The sequence below is a fragment of the Oncorhynchus masou genome, chromosome 4 (assembly GCF_036934945.1).
Source record: "Oncorhynchus masou masou isolate Uvic2021 chromosome 4, UVic_Omas_1.1, whole genome shotgun sequence".
In the NCBI taxonomy this organism is placed as follows: Eukaryota; Metazoa; Chordata; class Actinopteri; order Salmoniformes; family Salmonidae; genus Oncorhynchus; species Oncorhynchus masou.
In genome coordinates, this window is record NC_088215.1 from 16,158,485 (window position 1) to 16,171,749 (window position 13,265).

At 45.7% G+C, this 13,265-nt stretch overlaps 1 protein-coding gene across 3 annotated transcripts in view; it reads left to right on the forward strand.

The window, feature by feature from the left end:
- Positions 1–13,265, forward strand: part of LOC135524541 (myosin-11-like) — a 39,044-nt gene that overhangs the window by 21,143 nt on the left and 4,636 nt on the right. For all 3 annotated transcript variants that reach the window (XM_064952163.1, XM_064952171.1, XM_064952179.1), the window contains 29 exons: positions 578–676; positions 1,108–1,251; positions 1,837–1,932; positions 2,140–2,258; positions 2,445–2,597; positions 2,804–2,977; positions 3,209–3,382; positions 3,496–3,610; positions 3,854–4,047; positions 4,700–4,821; positions 5,021–5,090; positions 5,291–5,451; positions 5,743–5,851; positions 5,983–6,114; positions 6,398–6,604; positions 6,767–6,904; positions 7,214–7,337; positions 7,646–7,817; positions 8,097–8,309; positions 8,576–8,720; positions 9,025–9,231; positions 9,471–9,575; positions 9,788–9,940; positions 10,255–10,503; positions 10,806–11,018; positions 11,261–11,473; positions 11,671–11,832; positions 12,523–12,651; positions 12,764–12,852. In XM_064952163.1, the coding sequence (XP_064808235.1) occupies positions 578–676; positions 1,108–1,251; positions 1,837–1,932; positions 2,140–2,258; positions 2,445–2,597; positions 2,804–2,977; positions 3,209–3,382; positions 3,496–3,610; positions 3,854–4,047; positions 4,700–4,821; positions 5,021–5,090; positions 5,291–5,451; positions 5,743–5,851; positions 5,983–6,114; positions 6,398–6,604; positions 6,767–6,904; positions 7,214–7,337; positions 7,646–7,817; positions 8,097–8,309; positions 8,576–8,720; positions 9,025–9,231; positions 9,471–9,575; positions 9,788–9,940; positions 10,255–10,503; positions 10,806–11,018; positions 11,261–11,473; positions 11,671–11,832; positions 12,523–12,651; positions 12,764–12,852 (4,381 nt within the window). The remainder of the gene's footprint in view (positions 1–577; positions 677–1,107; positions 1,252–1,836; positions 1,933–2,139; positions 2,259–2,444; positions 2,598–2,803; positions 2,978–3,208; positions 3,383–3,495; positions 3,611–3,853; positions 4,048–4,699; positions 4,822–5,020; positions 5,091–5,290; positions 5,452–5,742; positions 5,852–5,982; positions 6,115–6,397; positions 6,605–6,766; positions 6,905–7,213; positions 7,338–7,645; positions 7,818–8,096; positions 8,310–8,575; positions 8,721–9,024; positions 9,232–9,470; positions 9,576–9,787; positions 9,941–10,254; positions 10,504–10,805; positions 11,019–11,260; positions 11,474–11,670; positions 11,833–12,522; positions 12,652–12,763; positions 12,853–13,265) is intronic.

Consider the following 13,265-nt stretch of genomic DNA (forward strand, 5'->3'; position numbering starts at 1 on the left):
CTACCCTGGGAAAACGGCTACAAAAGCTCCTGGGACTCCTGTGTTTGAACAGTAAACATGAACCCAGACCCAAACCTGCGGTGTTGGACTGTTGACACATTCCTGTTAGAAGTGTCATGGGTTCTCCTGTGACCGACGGTAAACACTGGGGAGGTCGTTGGCATCTGCACAATGACAGTCTAAAAAGTGCTGTCACTCCAATAACGCTGAGTTCCCATGGAATGGAATGATGAGATAAGAAATGTTTAGGTTGGGATGATGGATTTTGGTTATGTTTAAAGATGTTTTGGCGCAGAGCCCTGGTTGTGAAGGTTCATATATACTGTAGGTACAAGTTGCTGAACTGTCCATGTTATCACATACAGGTTGCCAAGAACGTGTCAGAAATTGAGATAATGAAGCTCCAGTGTCATATAATGTATATTCTGTCTATAGTTCACCGTGTATGTTCACTGTAAGATGACAAAGTAGACAAGCTTGTTTGTAAATGTGTTTCTTTAGGCTGTTTTCCTCTCAGTCATAAACTTGAAACTCCATCCAGAGCATTAGAATGTATATCCTTAACGGCTGTTCTCAGACCTGCTGGAGAAGTCTCGTTGTATCAGACAGGCCAAGACCGAGAGAGCCTTCCACATCTTCTACTACATGGTGGCTGGGGTCAAGGACAAGCTGCGCGGTAAGATCTGGGTTGTGTTCCCTATTCCCTAGGTAGTGCATTACATTTGACCAGGGTCCATTGGGCTCTGGTCAGAAGTAGTGCACTCTGTAGGGAATAGGGTGCCATTTTAGATTTAGGTTAGGGTTCCTGATCAACCTGATGATTGTCATGGTGGAGGATAGGAGATTTAATCTTTACTGCAGGACATGCAGTTGTGGAAGTCCTACTTTTCATCTCATTGACTGCAGACAACCAGAAGCAGAATCATTCTGTACACAATCGAATATAATTATTTCTTGATAATGCAGAGCTAGAATTTCTAGAACTCTCCAGTCCATCAATGAAAACCCTCAACCGTTCTTCCAGATGCACTCCTGTATGTGATTGAATGTAGAGCTAGTATTTCTAGAACTGTCAAAATTGAACACACTGAATCATTGTCATTCCAGAGGAGCTTCTGCTGGAGAACTTCAGCGCCTACCGTTTCCTGATTGCGGGCCATGTCTCGATCTCGGGCCAGCAGGATGACGAGATGTACGAGGAGACCATGGAGGCCATGAACATCATGGGTATCACTGAGGAAGAGAGGACAGGTACTGTATCAATCAATAAATGAATCCATTTATCAAATCAACAAATCACCACAAAAAGTCCTACATGTGGCCATGAACATCATGGGCCTCACCGAGAACAAGAAGATAGGTTGATTGATAGATAAACTACCTATTTGTTAATTGAATCAACTAATAAATGAATTGCTACATCAATCAATTATTCAATCACCTTAACAAGTCCTGCATGAGACCATGCATAGCATGGGCCTCACTGAGGATGAGGGGATAGGTAGGCTACAGTCCAGGGCCATTCTATTCAATCACAACAAACTCTTCATTACTAGGGCGGTTACACCATACTGTAAATATTATATAACTTTCAGGAATAACCAGGCTATGACTTGGGTCTAGGGTGTTTTTCTTCAAGATCACAAGGTCAGGATAACCCGGTGGCCCTACATCAGCACGTCAAATACATTAGACACAGTAAACTAGGTGTGCAGATCTTAGATAGCTAATGGTGACTGACTAGCTAGGCTGACGAGGCATAGAATATGCCATTTTGATTTGTCCCTGTACATACTGTAATTGACCTGTACTCTCTGTGCTGTGTGTGTCCTCTAGGCATCCTGAAGGTGTGCTCCACGGTGCTGCAGTTGGGGAACATAGAGTTCAAGAAGGAGAGGAACCAGGAGCAGGCCACCATGCCTGACAACACAGGTTAGAGGAGGACATGAGATGGCAGATATATACATAACTTGTGCACTATTTGACATGGTATGTTATAGTATAGTACATGTTGTATGTTGTGCTATGACTATGGTATGTATTATGCCACTTATATTAAATGTAGTACATGCTGTATGTTATTAATGTGTAGGACAATATCACATCTACTTTCTGTGTGTTTGTTTCTTACCTCTCCAGCGGCTCAGAAGGTGTGCCACCTCCAGGGCATCAACGTGGTAGACTTCACCAGAGCCATCCTCACACCTCGCATCAAAGTGGGCAGAGAGGTGGTGCAGAAGGCCCAGACCAAAGAGCAGGTACATGTTGCTTTGGCAGGCTGAAATTCAGACAGTCCTGCTTGCCTGTTTCCCAGGCTCAACATATTCAAAGGAGAATCTCCACTTTTTTTTTGTCCAGGAATAGACCATACTGCTGGGCTGAATTTGAGACAGTTTAAAACTGTTTAGTTTTCAGTTATCCATATTTCATTCTGTTTCTTCCAGGCTGACTTTGCCATCGAGGCCCTGGCTAAGGCTATGTACGAGCGTCTGTTCCGCTGGCTGCTAGCTAGGGTCAACAAGGCTCTGGACAAGACCAAACGCCAGGGAGCATCCTTCTTGGGCATCCTCGACATTGCTGGCTTTGAGATCTTTGAGGTGAGTGAGGGGATTCATGTGATTGCATGGAAGGATTCATAGGGTTGTTTGTACAATATCTTGGATAAGACTTGGGCCACATGCTATACGTCAAAGCTGAGCTATTAAGATGAAGGAAAAGACTTGGGGGGCCTAGCACACAACCCTGCGGCACACCACACTGTCTTTAGTGAAAACTCATTATTCTTCTCTCCCTTCTCTTGCAGGATAACTCCTTTGAGCAGCTGTGCATCAACTACACCAACGAGAGGCTGCAGCAGCTGTTCAACCACACCATGTTCGTCCTGGAGCAGGAAGAGTACCAGAGGGAGGGAATTGAATGGAGCTTCATCGACTTCGGCCTGGACCTGCAGCCCTGCATTGAGCTCATTGAGAGGCCGGTGAGTGGGAAGACTGTAAAAAACACTCTTTAGGTGTAAAATGTATGCATTCAAGACATTAAACAGATACAGATTAAGACTAGTCCTTGACTAAATGGCATTATCAGGGTAGATTCTACATTGAAAGAGCTTTTTAGTTCAGTGCTAGGCTTAACCTGTGTCCTGGAAACCTTTTGTAGATATATTTAAGAAACCAGGAAAATATTTATTTGAGTTATGTTTTCTCCACAGAACAATCCTCCTGGTATTCTGGCCCTGTTGGATGAGGAGTGCTGGTTCCCCAAAGCCACAGACGTCTCCTTCGTGGAGAAACTCATGAACACCCAGGCCAGCCACATCAAGTTCAGCAAACCCAAACAGCTGAAGAGCAAGACAGAGTTCTCTGTGCACCACTACGCTGGAAAGGTGTGTACCTATCATCTTTGTGGTGCTGTGTGGCTCAGAGGGACAAGGTTATGGGTTCATTTCCCTCAGGGATCACATACAAATACAAGAAATGTGTGGTGCTTTGCCTGTAGGTGGACTACAATGCTGATAATTGGTTGACAAAGAACATGGACCCTCTCAACGACAACGTCATAGCACTGCTTAACATCTCGTCCAACACATTTATCCAGGAGCTCTGGAAAGATGGTAAGTTCCCCTGGACTCCAGTTAGCAGTTGCCTTTTTTTAGCATCGAAATGGAGTCTCAAGACGGATACATATACCCTTTAATTTTGTGTGACTAGCTCTGATTGAAAATATTGCCCCCTAAGCGTGGTAACCAGATCTATTCCATGATTAGCCAAATTGGTGTCATGTTTGGCATATAGGTTGCCAGTGTCCTAACCTAACCCAAATCCTAAAACAAACCTCTGTCATGAATGTGACTCAGCGGACCGCGTGGTGGGCCTGGAGACCATGGCCAAGATGTCCGACAGCTCCATGCCCAGCGGCTCCAAGACCAAGAAGGGCATGTTCCGGACCGTGGGTCAGCTCTACAAGGAGTCCCTGGCCAAGCTCATGACCACGCTGCACAACACCCAGCCCAACTTTGTCAGATGTATCATCCCTAACCACGAGAAGAGGGTAGGCACTAGGCATGGACATTACTCACAATGTGGCCATTCAATAGAACGTTCAGCTGTGAATAAGGTCTATTAGGCTGCAAGTCGAGGGAGGTTCCCTTCGCCCTGTTGCCAGTGTCTAAGTGGAGTGAAGAATCCACTTGATTCAATTTGAATTCTATTTGATTCAATTTGAATTCTATTTGATTCAATTCCAGCCTACCTCAGTCCACCACTATTGTTCCCCTTGTAGGGCCATTCCTTTTGAACTGTAGCTTGTTGATGCAGAGTAGAGGTGCAAGCAACTCCCTCTATAAAATGGGGAAAAAATACCATATTAGATTAGCGGCAAGACGCCCTGTTTGTCTGATAAAGGCAATTTAGGAGATTTGAATGGAATTAAGTGTTTGCTCCCCCAGTTGTGAAGGAGTGTTAAGTATTTTCTTCTCCAACTGCTTTTTCTACTTTTTCACTTTCAACCTTTAAACTTTTTAGAACAAATCTAAAGAATAACTTTATGTACTTATTTCTATTTGTAAGGTAAGGAGCCGTAAATAATCTCGCCCTACGTGTTTGCTATGCTTGGGTATTTGTAACGTTGATGTTTTGTATACAATATGTAAAGCAAATGTAATAATATTCATTAATCCTATATCCTGACCCGTTGTCCTCAGGCTGGGAAACTGGACGCCCATCTGGTCTTGGATCAGCTGAAGTGCAACGGTGTGTTGGAGGGCATCCGTATCTGCCGGCAAGGGTTCCCCAACCGAATCCTCTTCCAGGAGTTCCGTCAGCGGTGAGTAGACTTGAATGGAAGAATCTGTTGCCTTAGCCTGGTTAAACCAGCCTGGACACTGTCGCTCACCATGGTTTCACCGTTCAGTCTGGTTTAACCAGGCTATACTATTGCCTACTATCCAGTGCATTAAACAGAGCCTGTGGTAAACATTTCTCTTAAATCAGACTTTGTCTCTCTCAATATTTTCACTCTACAGTTACGAGATCCTGGCGGCTAGTGCTATTCCCAAGGGATTCATGGATGGAAAACAGGCGTGTGGTCTCATGGTAAGAAAGTGGAGCCATTTCCAAATCCTAGCATCAGGACTTTTATCATATCAAGTCTATAAAAACAGCCTTACGTTCTCTTCTCTGAAATTCTACCAAGACGAGACACCAAGTACCAAGATAGAAACCAAGTTGGTACCAACTCTGCAACATACCAAGCTCAATTCCCCTTTTCTCACATTCCTGTCCCATTTCTGTAGATTAAGCACCTGGATCTGGACCCCAACTTGTACCGGATTGGTCAGAGTAAGATCTTCTTCCGTACCGGCGTGTTGGCCCAGCTCGAGGAGGAGAGAGATCTGAAGATTACGGTGGTCATTATTGCCTTCCAGTCCCAGGCTAGAGGTTATCTGGCCAGAAAGTGAGCAATGGCCTCAGTGTTGACACTGCTTTAATACAATAAAGCCGTCAGTCTATATATCAATTCTCTACAGCTAAACGTCCCCTAAATGTTAGCGAAAGTCCAGGGGACATCGCAATGTAACGTTCCCAGGACAGACTTTTGTTCTATTTTTCTGGTTCCGAAAGTGCCACTATGTAGGCTGTTATTAGCACTGTCCACAATTGAAACTGAATCAGTGAAAACGGCTTTTATGAGCCAATAAATGCTACATTAGTGGTCAATGTTGGTTCCGCTCCTGTGTTCTAACAGGGCCTTTGCTAAGAGACAGCAGCAACTGATGGCCATGAAGGTGATTCAGAGGAACTGTGCTGCCTACCTCAAACTCAGGAACTGGCAGTGGTGGAGACTCTTCACCAAGGTAGAGTTTCAACAACATGAACTATTCAACTCATTCCGTTAATTAATGTCTGTCCGACTTACCAAGGACATCAGTTTTAAACTTTGGTGGCGGATGCAGTGTTGACCAAGTCACATCGTTCTGACCTGCAGGTCAAGCCTCTGTTGCAAGTGACCCGCCAGGAAGAGGAGATGGGCCTGAAGGACGAGGAGCTGCAGAAGGCCAAGGAGTCTGCAGTGAAGTACGAATCAGAGCTGAAGGAGATCACCCTGAAACACACAACAGTATGTATAGGGTTCATTCACCAGGAACACACATGTGCTTTCCACAATCTTTGTAGGGATTATGTTGCCATTTTTCAGATATTTGTTTGAATTAAATTACTATTGTAACCCTTTTCACTACTTTCATTGCCTCTCAAAAAAGTTTTGTCATTTACATAAGTGTTATGAAATAAAAACATTAAATCTCAAGGTTTGGTGTATCACAGGGTTGTGTGTTGGGCCCCCGACACTTTTCTTTCTATTCAGCGCTCTTTGCTTTTTCTCTGGCTCCTCCTCTATCCAGATTATGGAGGAGAGGAACGCACTGCAGGAGCAGCTGCAGGCTGAGACCGAGCTGTATGCAGAGGCGGAGGAGATGAGGGTGCGTCTGGCCTCTAAGAAGCAGGAGCTGGAGGAGATCCTCCATGAAATGGAGGCCAGGTTGGAAGAGGAGGAAGACCGCGCTCAGGCCCTGCAGGTGGACAAGAAAAAGATGCAGCAACAGATGCAGGTTTGTTTGACCTCTTTTTTTTCCTTCTGTCTTTTCACCTTGACGTTGTATTTTGGAGTTCGGGGTGTGTTGCTTTAGGCTTGTGCCAGTCATGTTAAGGTTGAGGGTTGCTGGTTTGAATCCTAAGTCTGGCAGTTCAGTTCTTCTTGGTTTTGTGTTTAGGACCTGGAGGAGCATCTGGAGGAGGAGGAGGATGCCCGTCAGAAGCTGCAGCTGGAGAAGGTAGCATGTGAAGGCAAGATCAAGAAGTTAGAGGACGATGTCTTAGTGATGGAGGACCACAACACCAAACTGTTAAAGGTTAGTTATAGTACCATGTCTCAGGCATCATATGAGACATATTGTCTCGGCAATGGGCCATTTTAAAGGAACATTTGAGGGTTTTCGTCTATCAAGAGGAGACTCGTGTGTCAGTTTCCATATGTCCTCCGCAACATAGAAGAAGCATTATCAAGTCTCTGGGTCCGTGAGTCAAATGAAGATTTGATAATGACAGTTGATCCTGTTTTCCATTTGTCCAATCAATCGGCATTTGATGAAAGCAGGGGTATGACGATTAGGATTTACACTGTGTTTACCTGTTTGTTTGCCATGTTTACCCTGTTTTAGGAGAGGAAACTAATGGAGGAGAGACTAGCAGATTTCAGCTCCAACCTGGCAGAGGAGGAAGAGAAGTCCAAAAACCTGACCAAGCTCAAGAACAAACATGAGTCGATGATCTCTGAACTTGAGGGTTCGTATCAATCTTTTACCCCATCCAGACATCACATTAACCACTCTCAATGGATACCACACCTATTCAGTTATCAAGCAACAATGCACATCTTGGTTCGTACAAATAGTGGCTTTGGGGGTTTTCCTGACCATGTGACCTGACCAGGAAAAACTCCTAGCCATATCCATACAGGAGCATCCTATATCGTAAACAATCTGTGGTGTCCTTAAGTTTGTCAGAAGAACGTATTGAAGCTATTCAGCCACTATACACATCTTCATCCATAGAGTAACCTTCCATATATTTCTTCATCTTTTGTCCTCTAGTCCGTCTGAAGAAGGAGGAGAAGGGTCGGCAGGAGCTGGACAAAGCAAAGCGTAAGCTGGAGGCGGAGTCTAACGACCTCCAGGAGCAGATAGCCGACCTGCTGGCCCAGATCGCTGAGCTCAAAGCTCAGCTGGCTAAGAAGGAGGAGGAGCTACAAGCTGCTCTGGCCAGGTGGGCAACACACACTGGATTTATATTTTTTTTTTAGTAATTATGTCACTTTTCATTATTCTTTCCTTTTGAGCCCCCTTCAGTTGTTTTATAGATCCTCACATGATACTGTGATAAAGTCCACGTTACACTTGTTTATGACTTCTAAAACACAACACCAAATGTAACAGTTCCATCTTGATATGAGCATCAGCACAGTGCGCCTTTTATTAGTGATGTTTTATTATCTTGAAATCATCCATAAACAACATATAAACAATGTTCACCTTTTTCCCCTAGGCTAGAGGACGAGATGGCCCAGAAGAACAATGCCCTAAAGAAGATCCGGGAGCTGGAGGGCCACATCTCAGACCTTCAGGAGGACCTGGACTCAGAGCGCCAGGCCAGGAACAAGACTGAGAAGGCCAGGAGGGACCTGGGAGAGGAGCTGGAGGCCCTCAAGTCTGAGCTGGAGGATACACTTGACAGCACCGCTACCCAGCAGGAGCTCCGGTGAGTACAAATACTAGGCAGTGGCTCTGTTTCAATATCCACACTGGCATACCACTTAGTATGAAGCGATATATTCTTAGTGAATGCTAGTATGGACATTGGAATGTCGCCATTTTGGTCATTTGTCTGTATATTCATACAGTCTAGGGTAGTACTTGGTCTATTCAATCACTCATGCAATTCATCATGTCCATCCATTCTATCACCCACCCACCCACCCATCCATCTATCCATTCACCCACCCATTCATCCTCTCATCTCTGCAGGGCGAAGAGAGAACAGGAGGTGACCCTGTTGAAGAAGGCCATGGATGACGAGGGTCGGACCCACGAGGCCCAGGTGCAGGAGATGAGACAGAAACACACCCAGGCTGTAGAGGAGCTCACAGAGCAGCTGGAGCAGTCCAAACGGGTAAGGAAATGTAGCTACACTACTAGGCCTGTTCAAGTGCCCCAAAGTTCTGTATCTGATTGTATAACATCATCACTGGCCAGATTTGACGTGACTCTAACAGACTACATTCTGAAGCATATGATAATTTCATGTGTGCAGGAATCCATCTTCCACAGAACAGGATCCATTTTACCGTTCTATTATGGAAGCTCTATGTATAAGCACTCTGGTTTCAGGATGTATTAGATGCTGTGTGGGCCTACCTACATTATACAGTATTTCCATTGACTGGTTGAATCCCCTTCCTCTCTGTGTCCCCCAGGTGAAGTCTAACCTGGACAAGGCCAAGCAGGCCCTGGAGAAGGAGACGTCGGAGCTGACGTTGGAGGTGCGCTCCCTGACCACGGCCAAACAGGACGTGGAGAACAAGAAGAGGAAGGTCGAAGGTCAGCTGAACGAGCTGCAGGCGCGCTTCACCGACAGCGAGAAGCAGAAGGGCGAGCTGGGAGAGCGTTGCTCCAAGATCACTGTGAGTGACGACTGAGGGGTCGCACAATGATGACATCACACAGAGCCCATATGGCCATAATTCATAAATGTGGACCTGCTGGAACACACAGGGACTCTATCCTTTGTAGAATGATATTAGTTATGTAGAATGACGCACGATGCAATAGATTAATGGATGAAATAGTCCATAGATATAGAAGACAAGTTTCACTAGCTAGATGAGATACTGACGAATATCCCATCTCTTGCTCTACACAGATTGAACTAGAGAGTGTCACCAACCTCCTGAATGAAGCCGAGGGGAAGAACATCAAGCTGAGCAAAGACGTCTCCACCCTCAGTGCCCAAGTCCAAGACACACAAGTACACACACAATACATCCTGTTTATTCTGTACTGCATATTCATGCAAGCTAACATTTCATTGTAAGTATATTTGAAGTGAGAAATTACCAAAAGGACTCACCGTAACTGCTCTGTGGTTCAATGCTGGTTTATTATATCCTGTATGTAGCACTTGTTGCTCATTGTTTGGCGTTTGATACTGAACTTTGACCTTGTCTCTGCCCTCCTCAGGAGCTGCTGGCTGAGGAGACCCGTCAGAAGCTGCAGTTCTCCACCAAGCTGCGTCAGATGGAGGACGACCGCAACAGTCTGCAGGAACAGCTGGAGGAGGAGGTGGAGGCCAAGAGGAACGTGGAGAGACACATGTCCACCCTCAACATACAGGTCAGAGTTCCCACACAGGGTCAGACACTGGGGTAAAACCTCATTGAGATGGATACTGCATGTGAAGAGATCCATCTTGTTACCATTTCAAGTGGACCTTTCCTGTGCGTTATGTTCCCAAAACAAGAGATTGTAGTGTGTCTTTCGGAGTTAGCGTATTGGGACAGCATCCACTTAAGATGAAGACTAGCTGGAAATGAACAGGTGTTCTCAGTCAATTAACCTTGTAAAATAACAGTTAAATGAACATATAATGAAAATGTGAAGGAAGGACATTTATACACTTGTTTACACTATTTTCCTTGTGTCACCAGCTGTCAGACTCCAAGAAGAAGCTTGAAGAAATGGCCGGCAACAATGAGCTCCTGGAGGAGAGCAAGAAGCGTCTTCAGAGAGACCTGGAAGCGTCCAACACCCAGTTCGAGGAGAAGGCCTCTGCCTACGACAAGCTGGAGAAGACCAAGAACCGTCTGCAGCAGGAGCTAGAGGACATCCTCATGGACCTGGACAACCAGAGGACCATCGTCTCCAATCTGGAGAAGAAGCAGAAGAAGTTTGACCAGGTCAGTCAACCAAACCAACTGCAAAACTGGTCGACATAACATTATAAGGATGGAAATGACGCAATACCAACCAGTTTTGCCTGCTGGTACAACAGACATATCAAAATGTCTGACACTAATCAAAGCAATTTTGGTGCATGTTATGTTAAAGATCAACAGGGTGTAGGAGAATGTAAATAAACCATGCATCAACTAAAAAATACTTCTCTTTAACTTCTTTCTCTGCCGTGTAAGTGAATTCAAATTTATTTGGACTTGAAAGGCATCTGAACTTACCTTCTCCACTTCTCTCTTTCTTCCAGATGTTGGCTGAGGAGAAGACCATCTCCAGTAAGTACGCTGATGAGCGGGACCGTGCTGAGGCAGAGGCCAGGGAGAAGGAGACCAAGGCCCTGTCTCTGGCCCGTGCTCTGGAGGAGGCCCAGGAGAGCAGGGAGGAGCTGGAGAGAGCCAACAAGTCCCTGAAGACTGAGATGGAAGACCTGGTCAGCTCTAAGGACGACGTGGGCAAGAGTGTGAGTGTGGACAACCAACTTCTCTGGAATCTATGGGCCAGTTTCACAGATACCGATCAAGCCGAGTCCTGGACGAAAAGTATCTTTCAATGGAGCCTCTTTCCATGGAGATTGAGCCTGATTTTTAAATCCAGGACTAGGTTTAATCATCTTTTTTTATGGCAATATTCTTAAACCACCAGTAGGTAGCAGGCATGTCCACAACCTTTTCTCACCCACCCACCCCTCCATCCCATCCTTAGGTCCATGAGTTGGAGAAGGGGAAGCGTGGACTGGAGGCCCAGGTGGAGGAGATGAAGACCCAGCTGGAGGAGCTGGAGGATGAGCTGCAGGCTGCAGAGGACGCCAAGCTGCGTCTGGAGGTCAACATGCAGGCCCTGAAGGCCCAGTTCGACAGGGACCTGGTGGGACGTGACGAGATGGGAGAGGAGAAGAAGAGACAGCTCATAAAGCAGGTAGGGAAAGAAGGAAAAACTGTAGAGGAAAAGCCACCATTTTGTTACACAGAAGAGTAGTAGGTTCATGGATTAACTCTCCAGGGTGTTCAAGCCACCCTTGAGCTACACAATACTGACACACATTCACAGCAACAAATGATGTTGCTGAATTGAGCTTGTGCTCATCTTTCGCTTTCTGTATGTGTGCTCCCCAGGTGCGTGAGTTGGAGACGGAGCTAGAGGACGAGAGGAAGCAGAGAGCCACGGCGGCAGCAGCCAAGAAGAAGCTGGAGGGAGATATGAAGGACCTGGAGGGACAGATTGAGATGTCCAACAAGGGACGCGACGAGGCCATCAAACAGCTGCGCAAGATCCAGGTGAGTTGGAGCGAACGACGATACTGTAACACATTACCTTACAGTGATACTGTTGTGTTTACGTAGCAGTATGACAGCCTATTCCTTATCTATTCATATGTAGGAAGCCTTATGTAGCCTTACGTACCTGACTTTCATGGTGTAAAATGAATCCTGCTAGTGTGAGGTTTGGCTATGGCTTTGACATAAAACCAGTTAGTTTTACTCTGTTTATTTAGAACCTAATGGACAACTCTGGGGAAAAAAAAGCTCTAACCAAGTTTATTCACCTAATTGGTTAGACAGCTGAAAGGACAAAGACATATTAACACAAGCACTGTTATTTAAACCTTCCTCCTATGCAGAGTCCCCTCCTTACACATCTGGACAGCCAATACATCTCTGTTGCTAGACAGGACTTTAGTGACTCATGTTCTCTCTCACTTCATCTGACCTGACCTCTGCCCAAATTCCTCACTCCTCCCCAACTCACGGCTGTCCTCTTGACTTGTACCAGACTGTAGCCCTTCTCCTTTCCATAGGATATCTAATGTCTATCAATAACATGTTCTGAGAGAATGTAAATGTTCTGCATTCCCCCTCTCTCCCTCAGTACCATGAACAAGGATATTTCAAGTTTAGAAGTCAGAACCCATCACACCCTATAAAGCATTATGAGGCATCATAATGTAACTGTCATTCCATCTCCAGGCCCAGATGAAGGACTTCCAGAGGGAACTGGAAGATGCCCGTGCAGCCAGAGAAGAGGTGCTGGGTACGGCCAAGGAGAGCGAGAGGAAGGCCAAGAGTCTGGAGGCTGAGCTCATGCAGATTCAGGAGGTAACGTAGCCTGGCTCACTGTAGATGGCATGGCAAAGTGTGAAATAACACTCTATTTCCCATATGGTGCACTACTTTTGACCAGAGTGCTATTGTGTGTGTGTGTGTGTAGGAGCTGGCTGCTGCTGAGAGGGCACGGAAACAAGCAGAGGCTGAGCGGGACGAGCTGTCCGACGAACTAGCCAGCAACACCTCTGGAAAGTAAGTAGAACCTTTACTAAATTAATGTGATGTTAACAGCATTATAATGCCTCTTGTATTTCACCATTTTTCCACAGTCAAATGAGTGGAATGAATTAGAAACAGTGAATTGAACGCAGCATTAGATGGTGGTGTAGTGGGGCATTGTGCAACTGAAACATTGTGTGATAATGTCGGGGAGCATTCATTGTGTGACTGAAGCGTAGTGTAGGGGAGCATTCATTGTGTGACTGAAGCGTAGTGTAGGGGAGCATTCATTGTGTGACTGAAGCGTAGTGTAGGGGAGCATTCATTGTGTGACTGAAGCGTAGTGTAGGGGAGCATTCATTGTGTGACTGAAGCGTAGTGGAGGGGAGCATTCATTGTGTGACTGAAGCGTAGCGTAGTGGAGGGGAGCATTCATTGTGTGACTG